Below are 27,410 nucleotides of genomic sequence, written 5' to 3'. Positions count from 1 at the left end.
GAAGATACGGATCAGCCGAGACCTCCGGCCACAAAACCAACCACCGAGTCAACCCATATTTCCCCTAATGTTAGGCGCAGCCGTAATTCCGTGATTCACGTTCCATCACTCATGAACTTTGCACCTCCGATCAGCCTGTCCGTGGTGACAACCAGCGGAGTACTTTCTTCCCACACTAGTCCGCTTCAAGGCAAAGCGAAGCACGCCGTACAGCAATCCTTCAACTGTGGCCTTTTCAAGGCGATCCTTATCGTAGTGCTACCTGCACCTAGTGTATATCCGAGATCTCAGACTTGAGGTCTCGGGTAAGCTGCTTTAGTCTCCGTCTCTCGGTTGATGCCAAAGTGTTTCCAGTACCGGTAGTCCTTGATGGACACGACCGATGTCTGGAAGGCAAGGACACTGGTGCGAATATGTCAGCGTTTTGATATTAAGCAGAGCCGGATCTGCCTTTGGGCAGAGGCAAAGAAACCTACATCAACACCATGACGATGAGAGTCACAATCCAGCTGAGAGCACAGCTTCCACCAGTGCAGAACCTTCCATTCGCCTGGCACAACAGACCGAAGGCGACGAACCAGAACAAAATCTCCATTGTGTTGAGGATAGCGTTGGCTTTGAGCGAAGCCCACTTCTTGAAGCGCTCCTTATGAGTCGTCAGAAGTTGGTAGCCGATAATGATAAGAGACTTGAAACCCTGTAATCGTCTGGTATCAGTCTCATTCTCGACAACAATGATTGCGAAAAGGAACGTTGCAAAGTTTCCCCCGCCACGAAGAACTCACCATTGTAAGGGCCATGATGTTGCCGCGAGTGAAGGGGACCGGCATGGCCATGCGCCAGATGGTGAGGATGATGGCCAGTGCCATTAGGGCGACTTGCGCGATGTGGATTTTGGTCTTGTATCTGGTATCGAAAAATCGACCGTCAAAGAAGTCGCGGATGCCCATGATGACGATAATCGTTTTCCTTATGTTTACTGTAAGATCTTCGTGCTGAGTCGGCGGTTTTGACGGGCGGTGGATCGGATTTCGGTCTGATTGTAGATGATCGATGAGTGCGGTTCTAGGTCTGATGAGGTGGTGAAGTTGGAAATTTGTAGAAGATTTGAAACTGAACAATTCATCTTGTATATTCTTCGACTTTTGCTTACATGTATTCGTTATGGCTCGGCAACTGGTTTTTGACATATACGCGGAGTTTAGTGAGGACGTATACGCGTATAAGGTTCGAACGCCAGTTGCATCGCCACAATAACTCGAGACAATGGCTGAGGAACTCCACACCCCAGATGCTACATCGAGTATTACAGGTGAGATTAAAGCCGACTAGCTAAAGCGCGATTATCCGTAACGCCCATAATTGAAGTTGCCGCGTGGCATGCATGACCCGATTGCTTGGCTCGAGGCTTTAAGAAGGCGCATAGGTAGATTCCAGATTGCTGACCAAGGGTTTAAGGGGTCTCTCGACGCTACGTATGCTGCGGCGTAGGGACCGCAAGGCGTCATTTGTACGCGTTTGTCTTAGATCTTGACTTGGGGCAGTGCTTGGGCTGGCGCGCTCTTGACTGTTTGCCAGTCATTCGCTCGTATAGATGGATTTCGAAACCGCCGCACACGTTGCCTTTATAGCGGTTGATGGTTGGCGCGACGAAACTGACAAAGGCGCTCTCTGTGTTGCTGCTTGAATTGATGATCGCTTGTGTAGTAAAAGCCGTCTTTGGGGAAGATCCTTGAATAGACTGATTCGCCGAGCAATTCGCACTCAACTTACTAGGTAGACTTTGCTCGCGGCTTGTCCCCCGAGTCCCCGACTGGATCTCTCAATCTAGGAACATTCTTCTTGGTTCGTAGGTGGCATTGGCGCTACAAAAAGCTCTTCTATCAATTTACTTCTACTTCGGTGCAAGCAATAGGCTTCGTCTCTTTCTTCCTTTCGTGCACACCGGCAGTTTGATACCAGGATATTGAGCTTCGCACCGGCGCAACGGCCGCCCTACTTGTATATAAATCGGCACTCGGAGAGTGACGAAACCTTTGCTTCGAGTGATGCATCTTATTGGTAAAAGGGCACAATTCCGCCCATTGACGACGGGCTGCCAACTTCAGAAGCTGAGTAGATTTGATCTTAAAGTTGCATGACCAATTTGAGAATCACCACGCGAATTATGACCAACATACACGAATTTAGTCGTCATGGAAGTTCTTGTCAAAGTCTCCTGGGTGGCTTGACAGAGTTCGGCTTTACTTTTCTCTCAGAGAACATGAGTAATGCAACCGCCTAGTGCGGGCAATAGAGTAAAGCGTGGTCCAGTGTCTGGGTAGTCAGCGAGTTGGTGAAGCTCGTTGTCAATGTCTGATGCATGTGCATCTTGATATTCAAATGCTGGGCCGTAGCTGCGCTTACGCATTGCAGTTGACACTGATAGTGACGGACAAATAGTGTCACTGCGTCCTTCACAATGGAAACGACGTTGCTGGGTCAAAAGAATAAGAGTCGTTAAGTTAAAGCTCCAAATTCTTTCCTCCAAGAACAAAGCAGAAATCAGGATCTCAACAGCCTCTCCACCAGATCAAGTCTACGCAGAGAATCATGGATGCATCGCGATTTTATTGTACGTTGCGGGGCGTTAAGCCGGCCTCCGTGGAAAGCCGGCGCCGGCGCCGGCGCTGGCGTGCCATTTTGCCGTCGCTCAGAGCATGAAACTGTACCGGAAGACCCGGAATGATATCACTGTACGAAGCGTTCGGTCTGCTATCGTAAAAGCTTAAATCTCATGACTCTTTCCCGAGAGCTTCACAGAGGGCAAGGCTCGCCGCGAAATGGGCCGGTAATTACCATCACCCATATATTAACAGCAGACTTTTGACAACACAGGTGAACCTTGTCAAGCCGGCATCCCTGTAGTACACGTCCGCCACGCCCGCCCGAACGCGTTATTAAAAAAGTCGAGCATGCTAATCGCAAGATATAATTGCGCACTTCAATCGGCCCATGGCCGACCTCGCGCATGTTATCATCATGGCGAACCCTGAGCGGTGGAGAGTGTTGATGCAAACACCTTGCCTGTAAAACAAGTCAGACTCGACAAACACTCTCCAGAAAATGGCTTCGCTGCCTCTCGAGCTCGTGGAGCAAATCTGCTCATTACTCTGCTTCCACTGTCGACACCCAGGGACTTTTTCCGACGCCGAAAGCGACGACTATCAACTCAGCAAAAGGGCACTATCACGACTTTGTCGCGTTTCCAGAGGATTTTGCGCTGTTGCCCAGCCGTTCCTTTTCCACGACTACGCCACGGGCGGGTTACTTCAAAGGCATGGTTGCGGTATCGGAGCACAACCTAGCAAGCCCTCACAAGACGACGAATACGAAGACAAGCTGCCCGTCTTCCTGCGCAGCATCATACAGCGTCCGGATCTAGCATCTCACATCAGAATGCTACAGCTGGTAGAGAACGACGTGATCAGAGGGTGCACGCCAGAACTAGCTCCACTCCTCATCAAAGCGACCGAAGATGCTGGCGCGCTACGGCACGCTCCGAGCAGGGGCTATCTCCAAACGAAAACATGGCGTGGGTTCTCCGGTCAGCCAGAAGCTTTGTTGCGAATCCAGCGACGGAAGATTCACCACTGGCTCGGGGAGTTGGCAATTCTGCTATCGCCGAACCTCGCTATGCTTCTCATAGCCCGTGATAGCTTTGTGGACTATGAGCATATCAGAGATAGTCGGGCTTCCTTCCCTGCACTCCGATCAATTGCTCTCAGGGGCGTCAGGAAGAACCATCACATTTATGAGGCCTCTGCGCTCTTCGCCGCGGCGCCAAATCTTGAAAACTTGCATTCAATGCATTGCAGTCTCTTCGACGGTCAAAGTCCTTGGACTCTCGTGAAGCCTTGGACGCTGAAGTTGGGCAATCTTCGGAGATTGTCGCTGAGCGAGATAGGCTTTGAAGATCTTAATCTATTGGTGAAGTGCTGCCCGAGTTTGGAGGAGCTGGCAGTCACAGCGAAAGAAATCTACCGCAACTCGGGATTTGACTATTGGGATATGTCAAAATTGCTTCAGGCATTTGACCCGGTTCGCCATACTCTACGGAAACTGCGTCTTTCTCACAATTGTAGTCGGTCGCCTAGGGCAGACTCCCGGCAAGTTGCGTCTGGCGGGATAGCTTGGTCTTTCCGCTCCTTTGAGCATCTAGAGGAGCTTGTATTTGATCAAGCGGCAATCGACAATACCCCAAGAGCAGTTCCCTCGGAATATGGAGTGGATCTATACACCGAATGGAGGTTGGCCGAAGTCTTGCCATCGTCCATTCGTCGGGTTGAGATCTTGCATGCAGACCAAAACTGCAAGGAAGAGCTCAGGCGGCTTGCCGAAGAATCTTTGTTCACGTTACCCAATCTGAAGGTTGTTCAGGTCAACTATGACGAGTTCATAGAGAAAAGCGACCTTGATGTGCAATGCGTAGACACTATGAATGCCCGATTCCAATCGCTGGGCATCGAAATGATATGGAATGCAGGGTGTATCAAGGAGGAAGTAACGGCTTGACCTTAGTTGCTGTCGGTCTACCTCGAACCAGAGTCGATTCATGGATAAGGACCATAGTTGCATGAGACAATGCCTGTAGAGTGTTATAATAGATAGACTAATAGATAGAAACGGGGGCATGGCATAGCATTGTCAGTCTGTACATAGATTTGACGAAGAAGCCATAGGCCCCTCACGCCGGGCATATAGAAATAAACATCGAAGACAAAGCTGTTCATTACAATTCTGCCAGAACGCATGCGATAGGCGAGGTGTGTTCCGACGGGCTTCGACGAACATATGCCGACTATGGAGGATAAGACAGGCGAATGACCACGATACGCCCGTCTCCTTGGAAGCATGGATAGCAAGCGAGGTCGGTAATACCCTAAACGATATTCAAGCTCCGAAGCGGTTGAACAGTCCTGGGACCGTGGCCCAGAACCTCGATCTCGGTATGTAGCTGGCACAAACATTAGCGGGCCGGATACGCAAATCAAAGACATGGACTGAGATGAAGCAAACGCTTCAAGCGACGAGAGATAACACCGATGTCCGCGTATGCGCTGCAAGTGATGCTTGCCAAACCTCGCCGTGCAAACTGCATCCAGCGGATACAACCGACGACCGAGTGTTCCACAAGCACATTCAAGTGCGACCACCATTGCCTCATCGGATTATTTGTTTGCTCGTCAGTCAAGGACAACGGCGAACATGCCGGCAGCCGAGGTTGATGTCGCTGTCGATGCTGATGTCCCTCAGTGGATTCTCGTCAAATGCCCGCAAAGAGCCGAGTTCTGGAACAGTCTCGTCGCCGAATACATTGCTCGATCATGTCTCAGATCAGCCGCAATAACTGGACGGAGGATCAATACGGCGGTGGTTTTGACAGGTGCGCCTGCAAAGTAGCGCAGCGACAGCAGCCACTTGTTTCGACACGCCTCTGGCTGAACCCTCGCATGGTGTCAACGGCTTTGTGAACAGGGGGACGGGTTGAGCTAGAGCTGAATAGGGGCGAGAGAGCGAGAGGCCAGCTTCGAAGGTAGAGATGTAGACGACCTCGAATTTGTTGAAAACTTTGTGGCGGCGCCAATGGTGTCTTTGACTCCCGAGACATTCCTAGTTCTGGTACTGGGGTTGTGCCGGCCGTCGACGATAGCGTCTTGGAGTAAAGGCAACGTTGATTTGATGGTGCAGGTACCCCGGAGGCCGAGTCGGTCCACGACAGAGGGCTTGTCGACGTTGATGGCGTGGAGTTGGTGCAATGAGACGGCGTAGAGACTCGTGGCGGAGCGCAAGGACCGGGAAATCGGTTACATGTTGAAATTACGACGCAAACATTCGAGGTATGTGCCTCGACCGAGGTGTCGCGTCTCGCGGACTTGTGGGGGAGACGGCATAGAGTGAAAGTCGAGTGCCATGCCCCACGCGGGAAGATAAGGACACAACGGGGCAAGACTGTCTGAATATGAGCACTGAACGGACTAAATGCATGAACATGCCAGCAATCGCGTTTGTGTCAAAAGGAAACGTAGCGCCGATCCCATCTCAGTAGCAGAAGCGCGTGTCGTGGTGTCATGGTGTTGTGAACGTAACCTCCCATCGATCTCGAGCCACGTGCGTCACCGTGTCTATGGACATGCTCCCTTGTCTTTTCGTAGAAATAACAGACCAGCTATGATGAGGGGTTGGATCGCCAAGTTGACATTATTGATGCGAGAAGCGCAAGCCTGGCCGCCTTTCCCATTGATAGCTTGATGGCAGGCAGGGCGAGGGCTAGATCCTTGTCAAGGAGACCTAGAATATCGATGGAACGAAGGAGACGCCAACGATTATCAGAGAAACTTGAAGAGGAGATGGTGACAGTTGTCGCACAACGGGGTGGCACATTGAGGAACAATCGAACCCAAGTCGGAGACCCAAACGACCCAAGTCAGGTTGACAGAGCGGCAGGAATGCATTCTGGTCCCGCGAAGGCAGCGAGGGTTCTCCCGGTCGCAACCGAAACTCTGGAAACTGTTCCAATGGTTGGACAATCTGGGGTGTTGAGTCTGTGGTGCGACTAGATCTGACAAGTGACAAGAGATGGGCGAGCGTAACTGTGGTCCTTGATTACTTGGAGGACTCCCTCCGTGATGCTAAGCCTCACCGCCGAACGAGAACTGGGGGGGCTCCGTCTGGCCGCTTGGATCTAACGGCTTCGCTAGAACCTGTTCGTGTTGGTCTCGTGCGGCGCAGTTTCTCGCTTCCTGGCGGACCATTCGAAGATACCGAAGGAAAACACTGAGAAAATTCGAGACAGTCCAAAATTGAGGTCCGAATGGAGAAGTCAAGGAGAAAGTATAGTTTGTGCAAAGCAATATCGACGGAGTTGTTCAAGGCGCGCGGAGGGAACATCCCGCACCTCACCTTAGTCATCATTCGAGTGATGACTAACACCATGGATCGGCACGTGACCAGAATGATTGGAGCGGCGGTACGTACTTGTCTCCCGGAAATGGACGCAGAGCAAACGGAGGACGTTACGCGTTGCCATTCATGTCCATCAAACTGCACGTCAACAGCTTTTGATCAATCTATCGGGCACTTGCATTCAACAGTTCAACGTCAGGCTGGATGCATCAAGTGAGCGGCATCTAAGACCCTCGAACTGATTGCAGCATCGTGCAGAAGAAGCAGCCTGCCGCCCTTTCTCACTACTTGAGGCCCTCGTTGTGCGACTTGGCGATGCCCTCGCCCATCGCATCACATCACTGAGCAATTGTCTTGAACCCTGACCCGTCTCGTCTCTCCTGGAAGCCCCTTATCGATTCTATCTCGTCTGGTCTAGTCTTCATCCGCCAACATTCAATGGCTCGGAGTTTACGAGGAACCCGCCAATGACGCTCTCTACCCGTCTCTGGTCTTGGAGCCTCCCGTCTTTTGCCATTCCGTGTGGGTGTCGCGTCCTTCCGCTGCCCTTACTGCCTAGTCTTAAGTGCGACGGGGAGGGATGATGTTCTCCTACCCCAGTCCAAGTACCGTGTGCACGCCCAGTGCCGGCGCTTGCTAAGTTGCCTTGTTGGCTAACGTCCACTTACTGCATCCAATACTAGTTCGTCATCATCATCCCGACTACGCCACCAGGTATGGCTCCAGCTTACACAGCACACCGTTCGACGCATGGAGGAAGAGCCCCCCAAGACATCTGAGACAACGTCTGGCCCCCTCCCAGGGTATCGTCTCTTGTACAACACCAAGGGGCCGATACTTGGCGTCCGCCTCTCGTTCACCAGCCAGAGTCAGAGGCAGCGCGACCTCACCTTCTGTACTCCTGCCCTTACCGGAAGCAAGCCGGTGTGACATGGGAGCCCAGACAAGTGTCTCGGGGACTTGCGCTCTCTACTCTCCCAGCGCGACCATCACCGTCTGCTTCCGACCCCAGCATCCACGTCCTCGGCAAGGCCATGGTCTTGGTCGGAAGTTCCCCCAAAGGACTGACACGTTCAACACACGTAACTTGATCTATATAGAATCCGTGATCTTCTCCCCTACAGTATCCTTGTTTCCCAGTCTCCTCATCAGGATAAACAAACAAGATCAACAGAGTAGCGCTGCCATCTCATCTGCCTTCCGCATCGTGTCACTGCTCCATCCCGAGTACCCGACTCTACTTCACTGGCACTTGTAGACCTCTCAACCCTCTCTACAGCATTCGACCGTCTCGTCGTCATCGCCAACATGTTCGACGCTCAGAAGGCCGCAGTGCCGTCCTTCATGGCTCCTCCGACATTCCTGCAGTCAAGAGCGTCAACCCTGACACCAAGCGACTCGAGCTCAAACTACGATGAGATGGAAAAGGACATCGCGAGCTCTGCCGCATCGTTTCAAGATATACGAATTGATCCCATCCTTCTCCCTCCTGTCCCGTATAGCGAGCTATCGAGAATACCTTCCGCCAAGTCAGAACAAGCCGAGATCGTAAATAACGAAGACGATCTCGAATATCCCAAGGGAATGAAGCTGGCTTTGATTGTCATGGCATTGTGTTTCAGTGTGTTTTTGATGGCTCTCGGTAAGGAACCGTCTCCCCAATTTCCACACTCCTTCAATAGGGTAGAGCTACAGCTGACCATAACCACCACCTAGACAACTCCATCATCGCCACCGCCATCCCGCGTATCACGGATGAGTTCAAGAGCTTGAACGACGTCGGCTGGTACGGCAGTGCCTACCTCCTCACAACAGCCTCTCTCCAGCTGCTCTTTGGCAAGTTTTACAGCTTCTTCAGCATTAAGTGGGTGTATTTGATCACCATCGCCATCTTCGAGCTGGGCAGCTTGATCTGCGGTGTCGCACCCAACAGTATCGCTCTGATCATTGGCCGCGCCATCGCGGGAGTAGGTTCAGCCGGCATTTTTGCCGGAGCACTCATCATCCTCGCCTATAGCGTGCCTCTCGAGAAGCGTCCCATCTACACTGGTGCCGTTGGTAGCATGTGGGGTATCTCGTCCGTCGCTGGTCCTTTGCTGGGTGGTGTCTTTACAGATAGTCTGACGTGGCGGTGGTGTTTCTACATTAACCTGCCGATTGTAAGTTGATTTCGATTCCTCGTCTTTGATGCCGCCGTGCTAACGCCGTAGATAGGGAGCCGTCACCATCTTTGTCATTCTCTTCTTCTTCCCTGATCCCGTCCGCTCCATTCCCCAAGAGACATGGCGAACGCGCTTCATCCAGATGGACCCTCTCGGAAACATGCTCTTCATGCCGGCCATTATCTGCCTCCTTCTCGCTCTTCACTGGGGTGGCGTCACATACCCCTGGGCCTCTGCCCGCGTCATCGTTCTCTTCCTGATTTTCGGCTTCGGCATGGCGGGCTTCCTCTACTTGCAGTACCTTGGCCAGGAAAACGCCACAGTCCCGCCGCGTATTTTCAAGCAGCGCTCAGTCTGGTCGTCCTCCTTCTTCGCCTTCAACACTGGCGCCGCCTTTCTTTTGTCTGTCTACTTCCTGCCCATCTGGTTCCAGTCCGTTCAGGGTGTCTCCGCCGTCAACTCGGGAGTCAGGAATTTGCCCATGCTGGTCAGCAACATCATCGCTTCACTCGTTGCCGGTGCCGCTGTCACTATCTGGGGCCTGTACACCCCGTGGATGATTCTTGGCTCGATTCTCATGGGAATCGGATACGGCCTCATCTCCACCTTCAACCCCAACACATCCTCCGCGATGTGGATCGGCTACCAGATTCTCGCCGGTGCCGGAGTCGGCGCCGCTATGCAGCAGCCTTTAATGGCTGTGCAGGTGGTCCTCGACATGGCCGACGTGCCCACGGGAACCGCCATCATCATCTTCACACAAACGGTTGGCGGTGCCATCTTTGTCGCCATCGGTCAGACAGTCTTTACCAACAAGCTCGTGGAGAGCCTAGTCGAGTACATCCCGACCATTGACCCCCACTCCGTCATCGCCGCGGGTGTGACAGCTATCCGCAAGACCATCGATCCGTCCCTCCTGCCCGCGGTAGAGCACGCCTACAGCGACGCCCTAGCACAGGCGTTCCTAGTGAGTGCTGTGACGGCCTCGGCGACCATCATCGGCTCCGTGTTTGTGGAGTGGAAGAGTGTCAAGGGCAAGGATGTCCACGTAGGCATGGCGTAGTCGAGGCTCGGAGATGTAGTCGAGCTTCTCGGCGATTTCATTCCTTCAGCTCGGGGACTTTCGCGTCCAGAGCTCATCATTTCCCTATGTTCCTTGGCGTGATTTCAGAATGTAAGCTATGAATTGGGAGGCGTTACGGGTTAGGAGCATTTGCTTGATTTGATCGGAACTGAATGGCGGTATTGGCGGGGAACATCCGTCTACTCGGGATAGCATGCCGCATCTTTTGGAGAATCCTCCGATTGAATGCGGAAGAAGAATAAAAATAGATTACATGTCAGCCATCATCTGCGATCCCACGTGGCGAAAGTTGTCCTGCAAGCCGTAAGCACCTTAAATAAGCCAAGCAATTTTTTGATCTTCATGGTGTCAACTACACTACCACTAACATCTCGCCAACTAATTGCCGTCCGCAACACGGATAACCATCTTCTTGGCACGGACGGTACCATTCTTCAACCCATCGAGAGCCGTCTTGACGCCCTCGAGGCCCTTAACAACCTCATACGGGTGCGCCTTCATCCACCCCGTCCTCAGCGCCTCGGCAAAGACCCGCGCCCAAATCAGGCCAAACAGCCTGCCCTGGCCCTCCTCCTCGTGCACGAAGCCGACGCTCGTGACCACGACCTCGACGGTAGGATCGACGTCACTAAAGTCGTTACCGGGCAACACCGTCGTGACTCTCGGCTTGAACCCCGTGCCATCCTCAGGCGGCCCGGCGATGGCCTTGCTAAGCATCTGGAACGATCCCTTCTCGCTGACCGTGTCAAAGACCCTGAACGATCGCTGTCCGGTCGCCTTGATCACCTCCCTCAGCTTCTCGGCCAACTTGTCCTGCGAATCGAACTGCGTGTAATCCAAGAACACGTCGCCCTTAGCTTCCTCTAGCAGAGGCGTGACGAACGCGCTGTTCTTGCTTCCGATGGCGATGAGGGGGTGCACGCCCGCCTTCTTGGCAAGCTTGATACCAAACGCCCCAATCGCCGTGCTGGCGCCGTAAATCACCACCGGCGCCTTGGTCTCCCTCTTGCGATCCCAGGGCGAGGGGATCTCAAGCGAGTGAAACAACGCGACAGCAGCGGTATACGCCGCTAGCGGCACCGTCGCGGCCTCCTCGTAGGACACGCTGGCGGGGAGGTGGAAGGTGGTGTAGGCGGGAACAATGGCGTACTCTGCGAAGCTGCCGTTGGCTGTGCGCATGATGTGGAACCCGGCGACGCGATCGCCCTTTGCGAACTCGTAGACCTCGGCGCCGACCTTCTCGACTGTGCCGGCTACGTCATCACCCGAGTTGGAGGCGGCTTGGAACCAAAAGGGGAGTTTCCAGTCCTTTGGGTTCGTGCCGGAGACGATGACTTTGACGAGGAGCTCGCCTGGGCCCGGTTCGGGGATGGGGGAGTCCTTGATGTCGACTGAGAGGTCGGCGTTGACGATGGCTTCTTTCATGGTGAGTGATGATGTGCTTTGCTTATGATAGAGTGGCGTAAGTTTTGTTCGGATGAGACTTGACAATCCCTAAAGTTTGGAATACTGTCGAGGTAAAGAATCGTTCTGTAATGTATAAGAATTGAAGCTCTAATATCGAAGCCAGTGACGTCAAGACTTCCGGGACTTGAAGCTCTTCTTTGTACTTCTAGATTCCATGCATCCAGTCTCGATCCCGAATACGTTCCCGAAAAGAGGATACCTCCCAGTTCCTTACACCACTGTACAAGGCATTAGGTTCCATTTCTCCCTCGGACAAGAGAACACCTGCTACAACCACATGGCCCCCCTCCTCAACATCTTCAATACTCTTCCAATCAAACACGGGGGCCTCGCTTCGGCGCAGGGAAACGCAGGTCCGGGCGAGCCGCTTCCAAAGGGCCCCGCCCGGGTCCCCGTCCCGTGTGTGGTGATCGCACCCACAGTCCAACACTTCAAATGAGGGGCAGAGCATGGGCTTCAGGGCGGATTACAAATCCAAAGTCTGGCAATGTTGCACCCACTAGGTGAGTTGTGAAAGTCCGCTGCCCAAACTCCGCTACTTTAGTCATCTATCGTTATGAAGTCGGATAGTGGAGACAAATCTCGGTCTCGCTTTCTAGTGAATGCATCGTTAGTTAACAGGATTTGACCTGTATCAGTTGATGCTAGTTTCGGAAATCCGGAACAATCCAACGCCCTAGAGCCCCGGCGCCTTAGTACTAAGTCATTGATAGTATTGTGCCTTTATCTGACAACAACAGCAACTCAAAATTGGCCTATTCCTACACGCAGTTTGAGTCTGTTTGTAAGCCAATTGAACTCTAACATCGTAGATACCGGAGTTAATACTCTGGCTCAAGCCATATCATACACAACCACATCAATTAGTACGGACTTTTTGTTCGGTCCAACAAGTCTCCTGGCATTATTATTCAACCGCAGCATAGAGATACAATCTTGCGGTACGGGGTTATCTGACTCTGACAGGTGTCGGGAAGAATGGCAGCATCAACTAATTTACTAGTTATATGCCCTCAATATTTCTGTAAAGACATGGAAGCTAAGTACAACAGCCGGGAGCCTCTTCAAACTGCTCAAGATCAATCTTTTGCCCACCTACAATCCAGGTCCATCCCCAACTCTGGCATACATGTCATCAATATCGTCCTGATACAACTTGAGAACCGCCACCCTCTGTACATTGCCCTTCCCGGCAATGGGGAACGGCTTTGCCTGTCGACTAAACAAGATCCTCTCCTTAGCCAACTGACCAGCCGCATCCAAGATCTCGTTACCCTTCTGCACGAAGGGCCAGATACTATCCAACATCTCCTCTTCCGACGTCCCTTGACCGTCATCGGCAAGATCAATAACAGCACAAATATGCCGCCTCCCCGTCCCGCCGACAACTACATGCTTCACCGCCGGATGCTGCGCAATCTCCCTCTCCAATAACATGGGATTGACATTCCAACCAAACTTGGTCACCACAATATCGTCCCTCCTTGAGTAAAACTTCCAATGGTGCGCCTTGGTGGGATGCTTCACAAACAAGTCGTTGCTCCGAAAGACACCGTCGACGACGTTGCTGTGCCAGAAGACGTGCTGCTGCTTCTCCACCTTGGGGTTTCTCACAAACGTCATCTCGTAAACCTGTTCTTGCGGCTCACCCTCAGACCCGGACCCCTTGACCTCGCAGGCTTCCCAGACGATCCCGCTCTCTTCGTCGTTGAGGCAGAACCAGTCCCAGTCCTCGCGGTCCGTCTCGTGACCTAGGGCGGCGCCGGCCTCGGTGGACCCGATGAGCTGGTCAAGCTTTGTACGGGCTGAGAGCGCGTCGCCGGCGGGTTTGCTGAGCGCGCCACCCGCGTAGAAGATGAACTTTAGTTTCTTTTCGACGGAGGCGAGGCACACGGGGGATTTTGCCACCATTTCTAGGTAAATCGGTACTCCAGCCAAGCAGTCAAAGTCGCCGTGCTCAAACATCAGTTCAAGTGTCGATGGCGGGATGGGACCGAGGGTGTTGGGGCCCAAGACGAGGACCTTTTTCCGGAAAAGGGGGTCGGTGACGGCTGAGAAGAAGCCAAAGGGGTGGAAGATGGGCATGGTCTGGTAGCAGCGCTTCCCCTTTGAGAGAACCTTGTGATAGGACGGTCGGCCATCGAGATCTGGGAGGAAGCGCCAGACGGTATCGACGACGACAAAGGACCTCTGTGTCCAGGTGACAGGCTTAGGCAGTCCCGTCGTGCCCGAGGTGTGTCCCACGGCCGCCGGATCGTCGATGCCTTCCTCGTAGGTCCGCGTGTAAGGGTACGGGTCTACATCGCCATTGTCACCGAGAAGGCTGTCTAGAGATGGTGCGGGAAAGGTCTTCATCGGTCTCGCCGCCAACAGCGGATCGACCATGGCGTCTACGCCCTCGCTCCGCATCACATTGTGACAATCCTTCTTCTCGCAGAGACTCAAGTTGTAAATGAGGCTGTTGAAGTGAGAACACAGCAGGATCTGGTGGCCCGTCTTCATGGCGGCGATGACGTTGATTGCGTATCTGATGTCGGGGAGGCCAAAGTAGAGCAACGTGTCGAATGTTGTGCTCTTTCCGATGTTGGCCTCGATGTGCCACGCCACTCTGTCTACTGCTCTTGATAGCTGACGGATGGTGACATCGCGGAACCCGTCTTTGGCGATGTCCTTACTGATGGCGTATGAAGCCCAAATGCGATCTGGGTCCCGCGCAACCTGCTCGGCCACAACGTGTGGAATGAGGCGGTGGGTACTTTCGTCTGCCATTGTCATGAAGCTACTGTTGCTGCCAACTTGGATGAATTGAGCACACTAGAATATGGGTTGTAAGAAGCATGCCAAGAAGATCTCAAGTGGACATCCAGATGCCAAGGTAACCTATCTGCTTTATACATCATGAACACTATGTGGAGCAGGAAGTTGTCATCACGGATTTCAATCCTCCTAGCCCACATTCCTCTCACGTCAGCTGGGTGGTGCATTAGCCCACTAATCAATCAAAACTTGGGGCATTTGGGAACTTTGGAAGACAAAGGCAATTTCTGGGGTTAGCCTACCAATGCAAAAGTCGTAAGCTTAGCTTCGTCTAGCGGCCGGTAACGTCCAGATTGGACGGGGCTCCGAAAGATCGTCATCAAGTCTGACATGATGAAAACGTGGATAGGCCAGGACTGGCCGGAGACTCTGACATAAACGAGCCGCAATAGCCGCTTACTAGAACCGATGTCACCTGTTGCACTAACACCTCAAAACCTCGAAATCGTACTAAATGAATTGTCCAGTCATCTTTGAGTAGTATTTACGACTTTCCTCAACAGTATCTACACAAGCTAGATGTGACTCTGGAAAAAGTCCACGTAGTCAAAAAAGCTCCTCTTCACCCACCTCGCCAACCCTGGATCCGACCGATTCACACCCATCATCCCATACTGCGCCTCGAAGCTCCCAAACTCATTATTATCAATCCAGCTCCACGCCAGCGCCCCAATGACATTCACCCCGTCCTCGTGAATAGCCCTCAACGTCTCGGTCAAGAAGTTCTGATAATACATTGTCCTCTCGAAGTCATACCGCTGCGCATCGTGCGACGTCTCCGCGTCCGCCAGCTGCGGGAACCCAAACTCCGTGACCATGATGCCCGACGGCCGGTACGTGTTCCAGACAAAGCCGAATTGCTCTCTCACGTAGGACGGGGCGATGAGGGCGCCGCCTTCGGAGATCGCGCCCATTGCCCAGCCGTTGGCTTGAATTGTGGTGAGCGTCACGCATGAAGGCCAGAGGGGGTCTGAGGAGTTGGCCGCGCAGGCTTCGTAGCCGCCTGGCGGATTTGTTGCGTATTGGGCGCCGTAGGGGTCAAAGGCCCAGTAGTCCATGGTGCCGTTGATGTGGGCGAGTTGTTCGTCGGTCAGGGCCTTTGTGAGCGTGGCGTTCATCTTGGGCGTGTTGAGAACTACTTCGGGGAACTGTTTCCCCAAAAAGAGGGGATTGCTCATGATGCCGAGGATGAAGTCTTGGTAGCGGTAGGAGGCTGCGACGTCGTCTGGGTTGCCCGGGTCTAGAGGGACAGCAAGGTTGTTTGCGAACTTCATGGTGATCCTGCCAGTACCGCCGAGGACGTCCTTGTACCAGCGGTAGACGTCCGCGTGGGCGAGGAGGAACGCCGTTAATCCATCGTAGCTGGGCAGGGTGAATTGCACGGCAATGTTTGGCTCGTTAAAGGTGACCCAGTACGGCACTCTATCCGCATACCGCGCCATGACTTGCTTGGCATAGTAGGCGTAGTGATTTGGGAACTCGTCGAGATTTTCAAAGATGCCAACGGGGTTGTCTATGTGCATCAACGTGGCGACCGGAGTGATGCCGTACTCTATACAAGTATTGATCACGTCGTCGTAGTGGTCCAACGCCTGCTGGTTGACCGGCGAACCTGCCCTGCCAAACGGCACGACACGAGTCCAGGAGATGGAGAAGGAGAAGTACGGCACGCCAAGAGCCGCAAGCCTCGCGATGTCCTGCTTGTACAGGAAGTAGTGCATGTCTGCCACATTCGAGTCATTGGTACCGAGCAATCCCTGGCCGTTGACGCCAACAACGTCAAGCACAGCAGGGCCGCGACCCTCGATTTGGAGGCCTCCCTCGATCTGCCATGCGCTGGCAGCCACGCCCCATACAAAGTCGGAAGGGAACTTGAGGTTGGTGTTGTCATTTAGGGGTCTGGCGGGCAGTTGAGGGGGGTATACCAGCTCGCTGGACGGGATGGGTGTCGGGGATGCGGTTGTCGTGAAGGGAGGCTCATGCGTGTAAGTGTAGTTTGCCCAGAGAGCGGCGTAGGCGCTCTGGCCGTACTGGCCATCGGGGGACGCTGTAGCCGACGGGTTGAGGGAATACGTCGTGTAAGTGACATTCTCTGGCAACAATGTCGAAACCTCGGTAAAGTGTGGTGCGTATGGGGTCGCGATGGTCAGAGGAGATGGCAGCGGCGTCGGGTACCGGTTTACCGTCAGCTGTTCATACGTAAAGGTGCTGTAGGACCACAAAGTTGCGGCAGTTGGCCGGGCGGTTGTCGATGGAGCACCGGGAGTCTCGAGCGCAGCGGCATACGCCCCAGTCAGGGAGACTGCTGCTAGACCTAGATATGCTTGCAGCATTGTCAAGATCTCTGTTTGACTGACTACTTGCAACGCAATTGGGCTTGCAGGACATCAGCCATCGGGGCGAACGGGATATGGAAATCTGGACATGAAGTCTCTTATATACCAGATCAATCGAGGCACTATTGCCCAAAGCCTGCCAGGAACAACCGTATTCACGCTGTCGACCGGATATCCCGACGTTCCAATGCCAATTTCCTTTACACCCCACACTTTGAGCAGTTCCCCAAATCCCCGCACATGCAAACGATGGTTAGCTGCATTAGGCCATGTAAACCAACGAATTACAGGTCACAATGGGTCACTTGCGGAGTGCGAGATCTGGGGTCTGGAGTACCTTTGCAACCCATCCCGGCGAGTACTCCATCCCGGCTTTCGGTTCGGGAGGCGTCGTCCAGCGCCAGAAACCCGAAGTTGTCAGTCTCCCGTACAAGCCTGAAGTATTGACTTACTATGGAATTGAAATTCGAGCCATGATGGGTAAGGAATGGACAATGATGCCCCTTTTAACAGAACTTCAGAAACAACATTTACAGATTAGCGACTCATTGAAGAGTTACAAGAAGCGGATGTCCAGCTATAAACTAACACGAGAGAGAAAATCGAGATCTGCCCATGGAACGGAGGGGTTCATGGGATGAACAGGTAGATGATGCACTGACCTGTCATAGTCCGAGCCGAGGAGGATGGCCACCATGGATATCCATCCGGGGATCCATACATCACCCACGTATTCAATCGGCCCTAAAGTGGATCGAAGCTCCCCTACCTCCGGAATATCCAAGAATTTCTCCCCGAACCGTCGGCTGGGCTGTGGTAACTTGTGAGCTTCTGAATAACCTTGAATGATCTTACCATACTGTGTGGCTAAAGAGGCACATGCTCGTAACATGACAACGGATCAAGCTTGAGGCCGACTGTACTCCAAAACAACGATAAGCTTCGATTAACGAATTACAGTTCTATTCACTGCTAGTGGCAAGGAATGCTACTTGCGGGAATCGTTGCCATTTTGGTAAACACTACACGTGCTTCGTGGAAAGTAATCCATGGCCCAAGACTTCACAGCGTAAACAATACATGATCTTCGCCGGTAGAGTCTCATACGTTGGTACATAACGATCCACCCAAAGCCGAAACTCTTTCTGCCGAGCGACTTCTCTTGATTAGTTTAGTCATGCTCAACGTGCGTGTCTCTTGATATCTCGGCACCCAATACTTCCTGACAGTGCAGTAGATGATCAAAGGATGGGGCTGGAATGGCCTTGGTCAGATTGGGCGACAACTTCTATAACACCAAGAGGCGTGAAGTCGCGTTTACACTGACTCGGCTTTATGCCAGGTTGCGGCCGCTCAATCTCAATGTCCTTGACGACTGGACCAAATGATACGGATCGCCGGATACTCTTCGCCGCCGAAGACCGCTTCTTCGATGGCGTGCCCAGCGTGCCCAACGACGGAGCGCGCCTGGCGGTGTTGGCAGGATCAATCAACATGAACCTGGCCTGAGGCGTGTTCAGGGTCGAGAGCGCCCGACCTTTCACCCTTTTCAACAGCTCCGGGTCTGATGTTGATTTGGGAAATGTTGATGCCAATGGCTTCGAGATGTTGTGCTGAGGCTGGCACTCTTTGCGAGACTTGACCTCCGTTGCGGGGATTGGAGCGTAGAGCTCCCGTCGAGGTTCAGGACCATTGCCATGAGAGACTGGCAGACCAAGCACTGACATGCTCCACTTCGCGGCCGGGGCAGCCTGCGACCTCGCATCGTGGACGGCTGCTGAAGGTCAGCACAATCTCCAACCAAGAGTGAGAAACGAGATAGCGTACAAGAGACAAACTTGTCGGTTGTAGAGTCTGAAGCCTCCAATGAACTCAATGGTGCTTCACCACGTATTTGTCGGCTCTGGGTGGAGAAACTGCTTGGGTTACGGTCGCCATGAAGGGCTTCGCCAACCGGGTAATCCCAATGAACAGGATTTAATGGCCCTGGGTTGTGGCCGATTAGATTGGTGGTATCTTGAAGCATGAGGGATGGATGCGCTGCGCTGACTGAGGCCGACAGAACACCAGTGCGTGACGGATTCCGACGGATAGCGCAACCATGGGACCCTTCTATGGCACGCTGAACGGAATCTCCAGTCGAACGAAGCGGGTCTGACGGACTCGCCTCTATTTGGAATACTGGCAGAGTCGTGGGCGCAGGAGTTGAAGACCAAGGCTGTTGAGGCGGATCTCTCACAGGTCTTGTAGGCCATTGCTGAGAAGATAGATCGTGGCCTGTTGGATAGACTGCTGAGGGAAAGCCATGTGCCGGCGTGGCACTCTCCCACATGCGTCGGTTCGGCCAGGCAATGGCAGCTTCCTCGAGCGTCTCTGTTGCATTAGAAATGATTAGCCCGCAGTCCAGACAGCGAACTGAGTCACTAGGTGCTACCGACCGAGTGGAGCGTGGCAGAAAGAAAATGCGGCGATATTTTTGATGTGGTCCAAGGAAAGAGTCGTCGGGTCACGCTGGACTGCTTCCGTGACGATAACTTGGATGCGGCCAAGGGATGCGGCAGGATTCCAGGAGTATTCTCGTAAATATTTCTCGTTGAATGCAGGGAACCTGATCAGATCGCGGTCACCGTGTTTGTTTGGTTCTGTAAAGAGTCAGATCAGCGGCATATTCCTCGGCGAGTTCATGCATCGGCAACTGTGTCGACTTACTGAGACTTTGAGAGATGGGAAGAGGCGTCCGCCGACCTTGGTCGAATACGTCCTCGCTGAAAGTCCGTTAGAAGCTGTAAGCGACACCGATGTCGACGGCAAAGTTCTTACGCGACGAGTTCTCCATCGATGTAAACCCTCGCCGCAAAGACTGCAAGGTTGGCGTTTTGATTCGGGTTGCTGATAGAAGGGATTGTCCAAGAAAAGATGGAAACCGTGAGCGGCATGTTGCGGGGAAGACTGGGGACGAAGCCATGAACAACCGGTAAGCCAAAAGACCCCGGAGATGATGCTAGTTTCGATTCTGTCAGGTCATCCATTGATCAGCAAAGAAACGTCCATGACTACTGAGCTCGTCAAGACTGACCAAGGTCCGGAATGACGGAGCAGTCTGTCTTGAACTCCTTCAGCGGCACCGATCCACTGCCGGGGAACAGCAGGACGTCCCAATTATCGTAACGCATGTCGAAACCCCCCACAGTATCTAGTCGAGCGCGACAATGGGTGAAATCTTTATTGTTAGTAGAAACGCGAGCAGACGATGACGGGTACGACAAAGGTCGAGTCCGATGATCGAGATTAGTATGCTGGGAACACTGAATATTGTAGTTGTGTTGTTTGACGTCGACCCCGTCTACTGACGGATGGTAGACAGAGAAGACGACTTTGGTACGGCAAGGTACCGTACCCCTTTCGTCCAAGGGGCAAGCAGAGATGGAACTGAGTTGCCTCGCGGAAAGAAGGAGCTCCCACACATTTCTACGCCATTCTACACCCAGAGGCCGACGCCAGCCGGGCACTTGCCCTTCTATCGTGAAGAACTGGCCGAGGAATAGCCAACTAGGTACCTTGCGTTCTTGCCATTCTTGGCGGCAAAGCTGTCGCGTCTGCGTCCCACTCCGCCTGTCAGATGCGACCACCTTGGTTGCCAGGCTAGCATGGTTGATTTCACTGCGGATGATTCTGACTGGAACATTGACTGAAGACATATGAACTTGTTGCTGGTGGGGTTCCCAAAGGATTTCTTCTTCTGCTCTAAAATACACACATGCGTCTCCATTCGTAACCCCCGACATGTCACGCTTTTCATGGGTCAGCGTCGCCAGCCTTTCTCGCCTGTCATTATGTTAGTCTCGCAGTCTTGATCTCATATATCTGCCGCAAGACCTACCCGCAGAGCGCTAGCACCTCCCAACTCCCTCTCGAGTCCGTCGGGGAATTCTCTCGGGTATGAAGCCTTGTCGGGGTAGCTGGCCTTGACAACACCGCAGACACCGAGGAAGACGACGATAAAGGCACCGATCTGGGCCAGGCCCTTGCCGGTGGTGGTCCAGGTGTACTCGAAAGGGGAGAACATGCCGAGCAAGTCGTGGTCTTCGTGGACAGGCTCGCCAAAGTTGCGGCGCTCCTGCTTGTCCCACCAATCGCCGTGGGGATCGCGGAACTGTCTCTTGATGAAGGGAGGGTTGATGTATCCGCCGTTCTGCGCGTCTTCGAGTTAGCCACGGCTATCGAGCCTCTCTCACTCTTTCCTTCCTCTCTCGCAACCAATTGCCGTGTCACTGACCATGTTGGGGTCCTCTGCGTCAGACAGAGTCGGGTACTCGGGGTACTTCTCCTCGAGGACTTTGCGGTCGTTGAACTGAGGAGGGAAGAAGGTACGTTGCTGGACAATCGGGGTTCGTCGGGCGGCCTGGACGGCGCCGCGGACCGTCGAGGCCCGCGCAAATCGTTGGGACAGCATCTGCGAAAGAGGCGAGTTAGATTGTCACGATAGTCTACGAGTCAATTGAGGGTGGAATGGACATACCGTGGCCGAAGTTGTGGTTCCGATGCGGGCCCAATTGCTTGGTATTTTTGGATGTGATGTCGTCGCAGGTCTGAGCCGAAGCTTCGGTCGATTGATGATTGCTAGCCAAATCCCTCGATTGTGGTTGGCCAGCCTGGATGGGATGAATGCCTGAGGCGTGAATTGTTCAGAACTGGTCACTTTTTTGAGGTGCACGCCAGCCAAAGACAGATGTGGGGCACTTTGGTCGAATCCGGACGTCTGGTTGGATGGACTTGCCCTGACTCCTGTCACCCATTTCGTTGATTCAAGGGAGCAAAGTCCCCCAAACAGCGGTCGTCATTCATTGGTGGTTCGAGTCACAGTGGTGTGTAGCCTGTACCTCAGGGCAGCATCAATCGTCCGCCGTCACCACCCGAACTGCCTCTACGCCCCTACGCCCCCCGAGTCTTGAGGTCTGAGGCCAAGTACCAACGTTCTCCTTTCGGCTAGCCCAGGCAAGGTCGGAGCTGCATCTTTGCAAAAAAATCTATCATCAAAGTTTTTGCTGGCGACGCTGGTTTTGCATCCTTTTTCCAACGCAGCCGGCCACCAAGACGTGTCATCATGTTCAAACTCGAAACTAGAATTCTCTGAGCATACACCATTCTATAGACGTTAAATTTGACGCTTCAGATGCCGGCCCCGTCGAGATCAAGGCCCCATCTCGCGTCCGCCCCCCGTTGCTATTATGAACAAGACCGCGTCGCCCGACCCTGCGCAACCCACCAACGAGGCCATCGACTCCCAACGCGACAAACAAACCGCGACTGTACCTCAATATGATACCGATCCGCCCTCATCACCGCTTGAATCCCTCGGATCCGACGATTTCGAAGGCCAACTGACCCCCAACGGTAACGACTTCATCGGGCTACCCCTCCGCTCACCATCACCTGCATCACCAATATCTCCGTCAACACCCTCGCCCTCGCCTCCCCCTCCCGTGCCCTCCTCCGACATCGATGATGAACGCCCTTCGAAACGACGTCGCGTCTCCACGCCATCCGCCCCTGGATCTGGTCAGAAAAAGAAGCAAATCTCTCCGCCATGGAAGAAGATCACCGCCGAGGGTCCGACGTCTTTTATCGACAATGGCAGACGCAAGTCTGGTCGAATCAACACTATTCCCCTTGAGTTCCATCCGCCATCCGGCAAGCGAATGACGAGAGGAGCTCTTAACAGCAGTCCGCCCTCCAAGAACAAGTATGCTTCTACCAACGGCCATGCCGCGACCCCCACCCCAAACGGAACCTCGAAGTCCAAGACTCCCTCGCGAAAACCATCAGCAGCAAAGCCCGCACCGCCTCCGCCCAAGACCTCCAGCCGAAAGTCGGCTGCGAACGAAACCAAATCCACCTCCCGATCCACACGCAAGCGAAGCCCTTCCCCATCTGCTCAACCAACTAGGCAGTCAACGCGGACAAGGCGGGGCCGTCGCAGCTCCATCGACGATGAGGTAGCGACGACATCGGCGGGTAGCCCGAACCGTACGCGGATTAAGTTACGTGTGCGCGCGACCGAGCTACCCGTTGTACATCCGGGACAAGTCAGCAAGAGGCTAAGAATCGGACCCAACTTTGAAGAATACTGGGAAAAGGCGCAGGCAATACCCGTTGAGGATGGTGGCATGTACATCCCAGAGGAGGGGCCTAGCTACACTGATGAGATGGCCCAGAAGGATGCTCAAATTGTCTTGCGCATTGAAGAGGCTGTGGAGCCTGGCGGTATTCTTTCACAAGAGCGCTGCACCCTGTTTGTTCCCGAGGCGGAAGAGGAACCACCTCGCCAATGGGCTCATGCAGACCACATGGCCAAGGCTGTTACCAACTTCCGCAAGCTGATGGTAGCAGAGCAGCAGAGACATCGAGCGCAGGCCAAGAAGATTGCCGAAGCATGCAAGGACGCTTGGCTCCGGCGCCAACCAAAGTCAGCAGAAGAACTCGAGGCCGAGGCGCGCTTTGTGTGGATCGGGCGATACAGAGTGGTTGTCAAAAGCATGTTTGGAACCTGGGAGAATGTTCGATACGAGATCAATCGGCGGAGGATTCAAGAATGGGAGGCAGAGGAGCAGCGCCGGGTCAAGGCTGCGCTTCAGGAGGCCGTCAATTTGTCAGAGCAGAAGCTGCAGGCAAGAAGAACACAGGCAGATTCGGACATATCCGATGAGGATGATCTCGACGACGATGACGACGACGACAATGAGGACGGCCTGGATGACCTCGACAGCGACCTAGAGAACAGCCAAGCGATGTCGGTAGATGCGGATGATGATGACTCCGGCAACGATGACGACGATGTCATGTCATCTTCAGAAGAGGAGGAAGCAGGCGAAGATCACACCGGCGATGCTGGCGATGAGAAGCTCACTATGGAACAGCTTCGCGCCAAATACGCCAATCTACCTGAGCTTCCTCCCGACGAACAAGCCGAAAAGAAACTCACCAATGGCGTCGAGTCCGAGGCAGACTCAAAAGTCGTGGCAACGAGCCCCGGAGAAGAGACCAGCGATGAGTCCGTTGACATGGACGACGACATGGGGTCCACCGATATGGACGACAGTGATGACGGCTCTGCCGCAGATGAAGAGTCGGAAGAGGAAGACGGCGACGAGGAGCCATCTGGATTGTTGGGCATGCTCTTTGGGAAATCCGAGTTGAAGAAAATTAAGGATGAGGCGCCGCCCGATGACAAGGAGCCACATGAAAACGCTACAGCCTTGGTGGCTGATGGCGCATCCCGACAAGCAGAGGCATCATCGAACTTTAGGGACGACATTGTTGAGGATGATGATGATGATGAAGTGTCTCTCATTCAACACCCTGGTATCTTCTTGGACGGTGACGAGATGGAGGTTGACACAGAAGGACAAGCTACTGTGCTACCAAGCGCTGGCGACCAGGATGAAGGTGTCGAAATTGCAGCCTCAGAGAAGGAGCTCACCTTGCCCGTACAGTCGCTCAAGTCAGATGAGGCCTTAGTCAATGGCATACATAAGGAGCCAACATTCACGAGGGTAGTAGCTGCCACCAACGGGATACCAGAGGCAGTGGAATCTGCTGATACGGAAATGCAAGATGCGCCATCGAAAACATCAGAGGCGTCAATGCCCCCGGCGCCATCTACCGCTGCTACGGTCGCAACCAAACATGTCACTCCTGATACCGATATCATTACCGTCCCGCCAAGTCGAGAACAAAGTCATTCGCCCCCTACATCCGACACAAAGCCTTCAGATGTGGACACAATGTCTTTGGCGACCCCAGGGGCAAAGGATGTTGTCAGTCGGTCAGCTTCACCAAACCCCAATTCACAACAGACGCAAATCCCGTTTTTGCTTCGTGGTACTCTGCGTGAATATCAGCATCATGGACTGGACTGGCTGGCGGGACTGTATGCCAACAACACCAATGGCATTCTTGCAGATGAGATGGGTCTTGGCAAAACCATCCAGACCATCTCGCTACTCGCTCATCTTGCTTGCCATCACGAGGTTTGGGGACCGCATCTGGTGATCGTACCAACAAGTGTCATGCTCAACTGGGAGATGGAGTTCAAGAAATGGTGTCCTGGTTTCAAAATTCTTTCCTACTACGGCACTCAAGAGGAGAGGAAACGCAAGCGACAGGGATGGAACAACGATGACGTATGGAACGTCTGTATTACATCCTACCAGCTTGTCATCCAGGACCAGCAGGTCTTCAAACGTCGGAGGTGGCACTACATGATTCTCGATGAGGCCCACAACATCAAGAACTTCAAATCACAGCGGTGGCAGACGCTCCTCGGTTTCAATACTCGGGCAAGGCTTCTACTTACAGGCACCCCGCTCCAAAACAATCTCACCGAGTTGTGGTCGTTGCTGTTCTTCCTCATGCCAGCCGAAAATGGCGTGGGTGGATTCGCAGACTTGCAAGAGTTTCACGATTGGTTCCACAAGCCAGAGTCTCAAATCCTGGAAAACGGCCGCGAGACGATGGACGAGGAAGCGCGAGCGATCATTTCCAAATTACACAAGGTCTTGCGACCGTATCTACTACGAAGACTCAAGGCCGACGTCGAAAAGCAAATGCCGGCCAAGTACGAACACGTAGAGTTCTGTCGCCTGTCGAAACGTCAGCGCGAGTTGTATGATGGCTTCTTGGCTCGCACAGACACCCGGGAGACGCTGTCCTCTGGCAACTACCTTTCCATCATCAATTGTCTGATGCAGTTGCGGAAAGTCTGCAACCATCCCGACCTTTTCGTGGACCGCCCCATCATGACGTCCTTTAGGATGCAGAAATCCGTTCCAGCAGAATTTCAGGTTACCGATCAGTTCCTACACCGATCTTTACTTGCAGTAGAGCCTATGTCCATTGTTAGCCTGGGCGTTCTCAACATGATTCCTACACAACACGAGAATATGTCCAACACAACGGCGGAGCGTATTTCGCAGCTCAGCCTCCACAGGGTACTGATGGAACTGAGAGAGGCACAGAATACCAGAGCTCATCTGGCTCGTACAAACCTCGACCCTTCAACAGTTGAGTCGAACATTATGTATCTGGACAGCCTGGCTCGCTGGCGCCGCTTCGAGGAATTGCAGCACAGCGTGTACCTGAACGCTCTCCGCGGCCAACGTCGGCCCATCTATGGCAAGCGCCTGATTGATTTCCTGACGCTCGGGTTAGACGGCAGACCCCGGAAACCCAAGCCAAGAGTTCCTAACCAGATCTTGAATTGGTTTGCGGAGGATTCTGACTTCCTCCGTGCCGTCATCCATCCAGCTGACGAACGAGCCGATGCGATGCAGACGATCATTCAAAAGTTCACATGCGTCACTCCCGCCGTCATCACTCGCGACATGAACGAGGTGATACTGGGAAGAAAGGCGGCTCAGGCCTTTACGGACGAGGATCTCAAGCTCTCAGCGCCTGTCCGGTGGGCTCCTTTCATGCCCAAGCAGCCACCCATTGACCCATGGCACGAGTCTCGCATGCGCCACAGCATCCAGTTCCCAGACAAGCGTCTGCTTCAATACGACTGTGGGAAGCTTCAAGCCTTGGACAAGCTTCTTCGCAAGCTTCAAGCCGGCGGCCATCGTGCCTTGATCTTCACACAGATGACCAAGGTTCTGGATATTCTCGAGCAGTTCCTCAATATCCACGGCCACAAGTACCTTCGACTTGATGGACAAACAAAGATTGAGCAGCGGCAAATCCTTACGGACAGGTTCAACCATGACCCACGCATCTTGTGCTTCATCTTGTCTACACGTTCTGGTGGATTGGGCATCAACCTTACTGGGGCCGATACCGTCATCTTCTACGACCAAGACTGGAACCCAGCCATGGACAAGCAGTGCCAGGATCGATGCCATCGTATCGGTCAGACACGAGATGTTCACATCTACCGACTCGTCAGCGAGCACACAATTGAAGCCAACATTCTTCGTAAAGCGTCGCAGAAGCAGATGCTGGACGACGTGGTCATTCAGGAGGGTAGTTTCACCACGGACTACTTCAACAAACTTTCCGTGCGGGACGTTCTCGGCACTGAGGGAACAGACCTGGTCGATGATGCCGCTAATGCCGCCATGGACCGCCTTCTGGGTGGAGGAGACAGTGGAGCGTCGAGAACCGTGGCCGAGGACCTTAAGCAGGCCGAAGACCAGGAAGACGTAGAAGCCGCCAAGGCCGCCGAGAAGGAGATTCAGGACGACGACGCAGAGTTCAACGAAAAGAGCGGCGCACCTTCTGGCGCCTCTAGCACCCGCCAAGGCACGCCGCGGGAGGATGTCGCCGGTCAGTCAGGCGGCGGCCCGGGACCCTCTGGGCTAGGCCGGTTCTCAGAGTCTGTCGCACCGGATGAAGCGGTAGAGATTGAACATAACGCGTGGGGCGAGAGAATATACAATGTGGACGAGTACATGCTCCGGACGATGGCGGAGCAGCTCAAGGGCACGGCGCTAGACCTGCCTAAGGACAAGAAGAAGAGTAAAAAGAAGGGTCGCGACACGCGGAAGCGGTAAGCTGTGTGTAGAAGGGCGGCACCTTGTGTAATTGGACGATTGCTTTCCT

At 53.6% G+C, this 27,410-nt stretch overlaps 10 protein-coding genes across 10 annotated transcripts; 3 read left to right on the top strand and 7 right to left on the bottom strand.

Annotated features, from left to right (window-relative positions):
* Positions 1-287: 287 nt before the first annotated feature.
* On the bottom strand, positions 288-950 carry CABS01_13686 (uncharacterized protein; the record flags this gene model as incomplete). The annotated part of the gene is made up of 3 exons (XM_060547028.1): positions 288-402; positions 477-697; positions 786-950. 3 exons carry the CDS (start codon positions 948-950, stop codon positions 288-290), a joined length of 501 nt encoding a protein of 166 aa, XP_060394618.1.
* Positions 951-1,578: 628 nt separating this feature from the next.
* CABS01_13685 (uncharacterized protein) lies at positions 1,579-1,746 on the bottom strand (the record flags this gene model as incomplete). The annotated part of the gene is made up of 1 exon (XM_060547027.1): positions 1,579-1,746. A coding segment is annotated over one exon (168 nt), but the record flags the coding sequence as incomplete, so codon positions are not given.
* A 1,359-nt stretch (positions 1,747-3,105) lies between these two features.
* On the top strand, positions 3,106-4,554 carry CABS01_13684 (uncharacterized protein; the record flags this gene model as incomplete). The annotated part of the gene is made up of 1 exon (XM_060547026.1): positions 3,106-4,554. One exon carries the CDS (start codon positions 3,106-3,108, stop codon positions 4,552-4,554), a length of 1,449 nt encoding a protein of 482 aa, XP_060394616.1.
* A 3,699-nt stretch (positions 4,555-8,253) lies between these two features.
* CABS01_13683 (major facilitator superfamily transporter) lies at positions 8,254-10,170 on the top strand (the record flags this gene model as incomplete). Its single annotated transcript, XM_060547025.1, has 3 exons — positions 8,254-8,587; positions 8,662-9,104; positions 9,160-10,170. 3 exons carry the CDS (start codon positions 8,254-8,256, stop codon positions 10,168-10,170), a joined length of 1,788 nt encoding a protein of 595 aa, XP_060394615.1.
* Positions 10,171-10,569: 399 nt separating this feature from the next.
* On the bottom strand, positions 10,570-11,616 carry CABS01_13682 (alcohol dehydrogenase GroES-like domain-containing protein; the record flags this gene model as incomplete). Its single annotated transcript, XM_060547024.1, has 1 exon — positions 10,570-11,616. One exon carries the CDS (start codon positions 11,614-11,616, stop codon positions 10,570-10,572), a length of 1,047 nt encoding a protein of 348 aa, XP_060394614.1.
* Positions 11,617-12,753: 1,137 nt separating this feature from the next.
* On the bottom strand, positions 12,754-14,427 carry CABS01_13681 (ochratoxin A non-ribosomal peptide synthetase; the record flags this gene model as incomplete). The annotated part of the gene is made up of 1 exon (XM_060547023.1): positions 12,754-14,427. The coding sequence occupies one exon, from the start codon at positions 14,425-14,427 to the stop codon at positions 12,754-12,756; it is 1,674 nt and encodes a 557-aa protein (XP_060394613.1).
* Positions 14,428-14,990: 563 nt separating this feature from the next.
* CABS01_13680 (beta-glucosidase A) lies at positions 14,991-16,808 on the bottom strand (the record flags this gene model as incomplete). Its single annotated transcript, XM_060547022.1, has 1 exon — positions 14,991-16,808. One exon carries the CDS (start codon positions 16,806-16,808, stop codon positions 14,991-14,993), a length of 1,818 nt encoding a protein of 605 aa, XP_060394612.1.
* A 1,244-nt stretch (positions 16,809-18,052) lies between these two features.
* On the bottom strand, positions 18,053-19,984 carry CABS01_13679 (uncharacterized protein; the record flags this gene model as incomplete). Its single annotated transcript, XM_060547021.1, has 6 exons — positions 18,053-18,585; positions 18,639-19,184; positions 19,250-19,453; positions 19,521-19,576; positions 19,632-19,824; positions 19,888-19,984. 6 exons carry the CDS (start codon positions 19,982-19,984, stop codon positions 18,053-18,055), a joined length of 1,629 nt encoding a protein of 542 aa, XP_060394611.1.
* A 622-nt stretch (positions 19,985-20,606) lies between these two features.
* On the bottom strand, positions 20,607-21,264 carry CABS01_13678 (NADH:ubiquinone oxidoreductase 20.1kD subunit; the record flags this gene model as incomplete). Its single annotated transcript, XM_060547020.1, has 3 exons — positions 20,607-20,636; positions 20,692-21,003; positions 21,088-21,264. The coding sequence occupies 3 exons, from the start codon at positions 21,262-21,264 to the stop codon at positions 20,607-20,609; spliced, it is 519 nt and encodes a 172-aa protein (XP_060394610.1).
* Positions 21,265-22,039: 775 nt separating this feature from the next.
* CABS01_13677 (SNF2 family domain-containing protein) lies at positions 22,040-27,361 on the top strand (the record flags this gene model as incomplete). The annotated part of the gene is made up of 1 exon (XM_060547019.1): positions 22,040-27,361. One exon carries the CDS (start codon positions 22,040-22,042, stop codon positions 27,359-27,361), a length of 5,322 nt encoding a protein of 1,773 aa, XP_060394609.1.
* Between the last annotated feature and the right edge of the window lie 49 nt (positions 27,362-27,410).

The sequence above is a fragment of the Colletotrichum abscissum genome, assembly GCF_030869225.1.
Source record: "Colletotrichum abscissum strain IMI 504890 chromosome Unknown Scaffold_47.1, whole genome shotgun sequence".
Classification (NCBI taxonomy): domain Eukaryota; kingdom Fungi; phylum Ascomycota; class Sordariomycetes; order Glomerellales; family Glomerellaceae; genus Colletotrichum; species Colletotrichum abscissum.
This window is presented reverse-complemented; position numbering and strand designations above follow the sequence as displayed.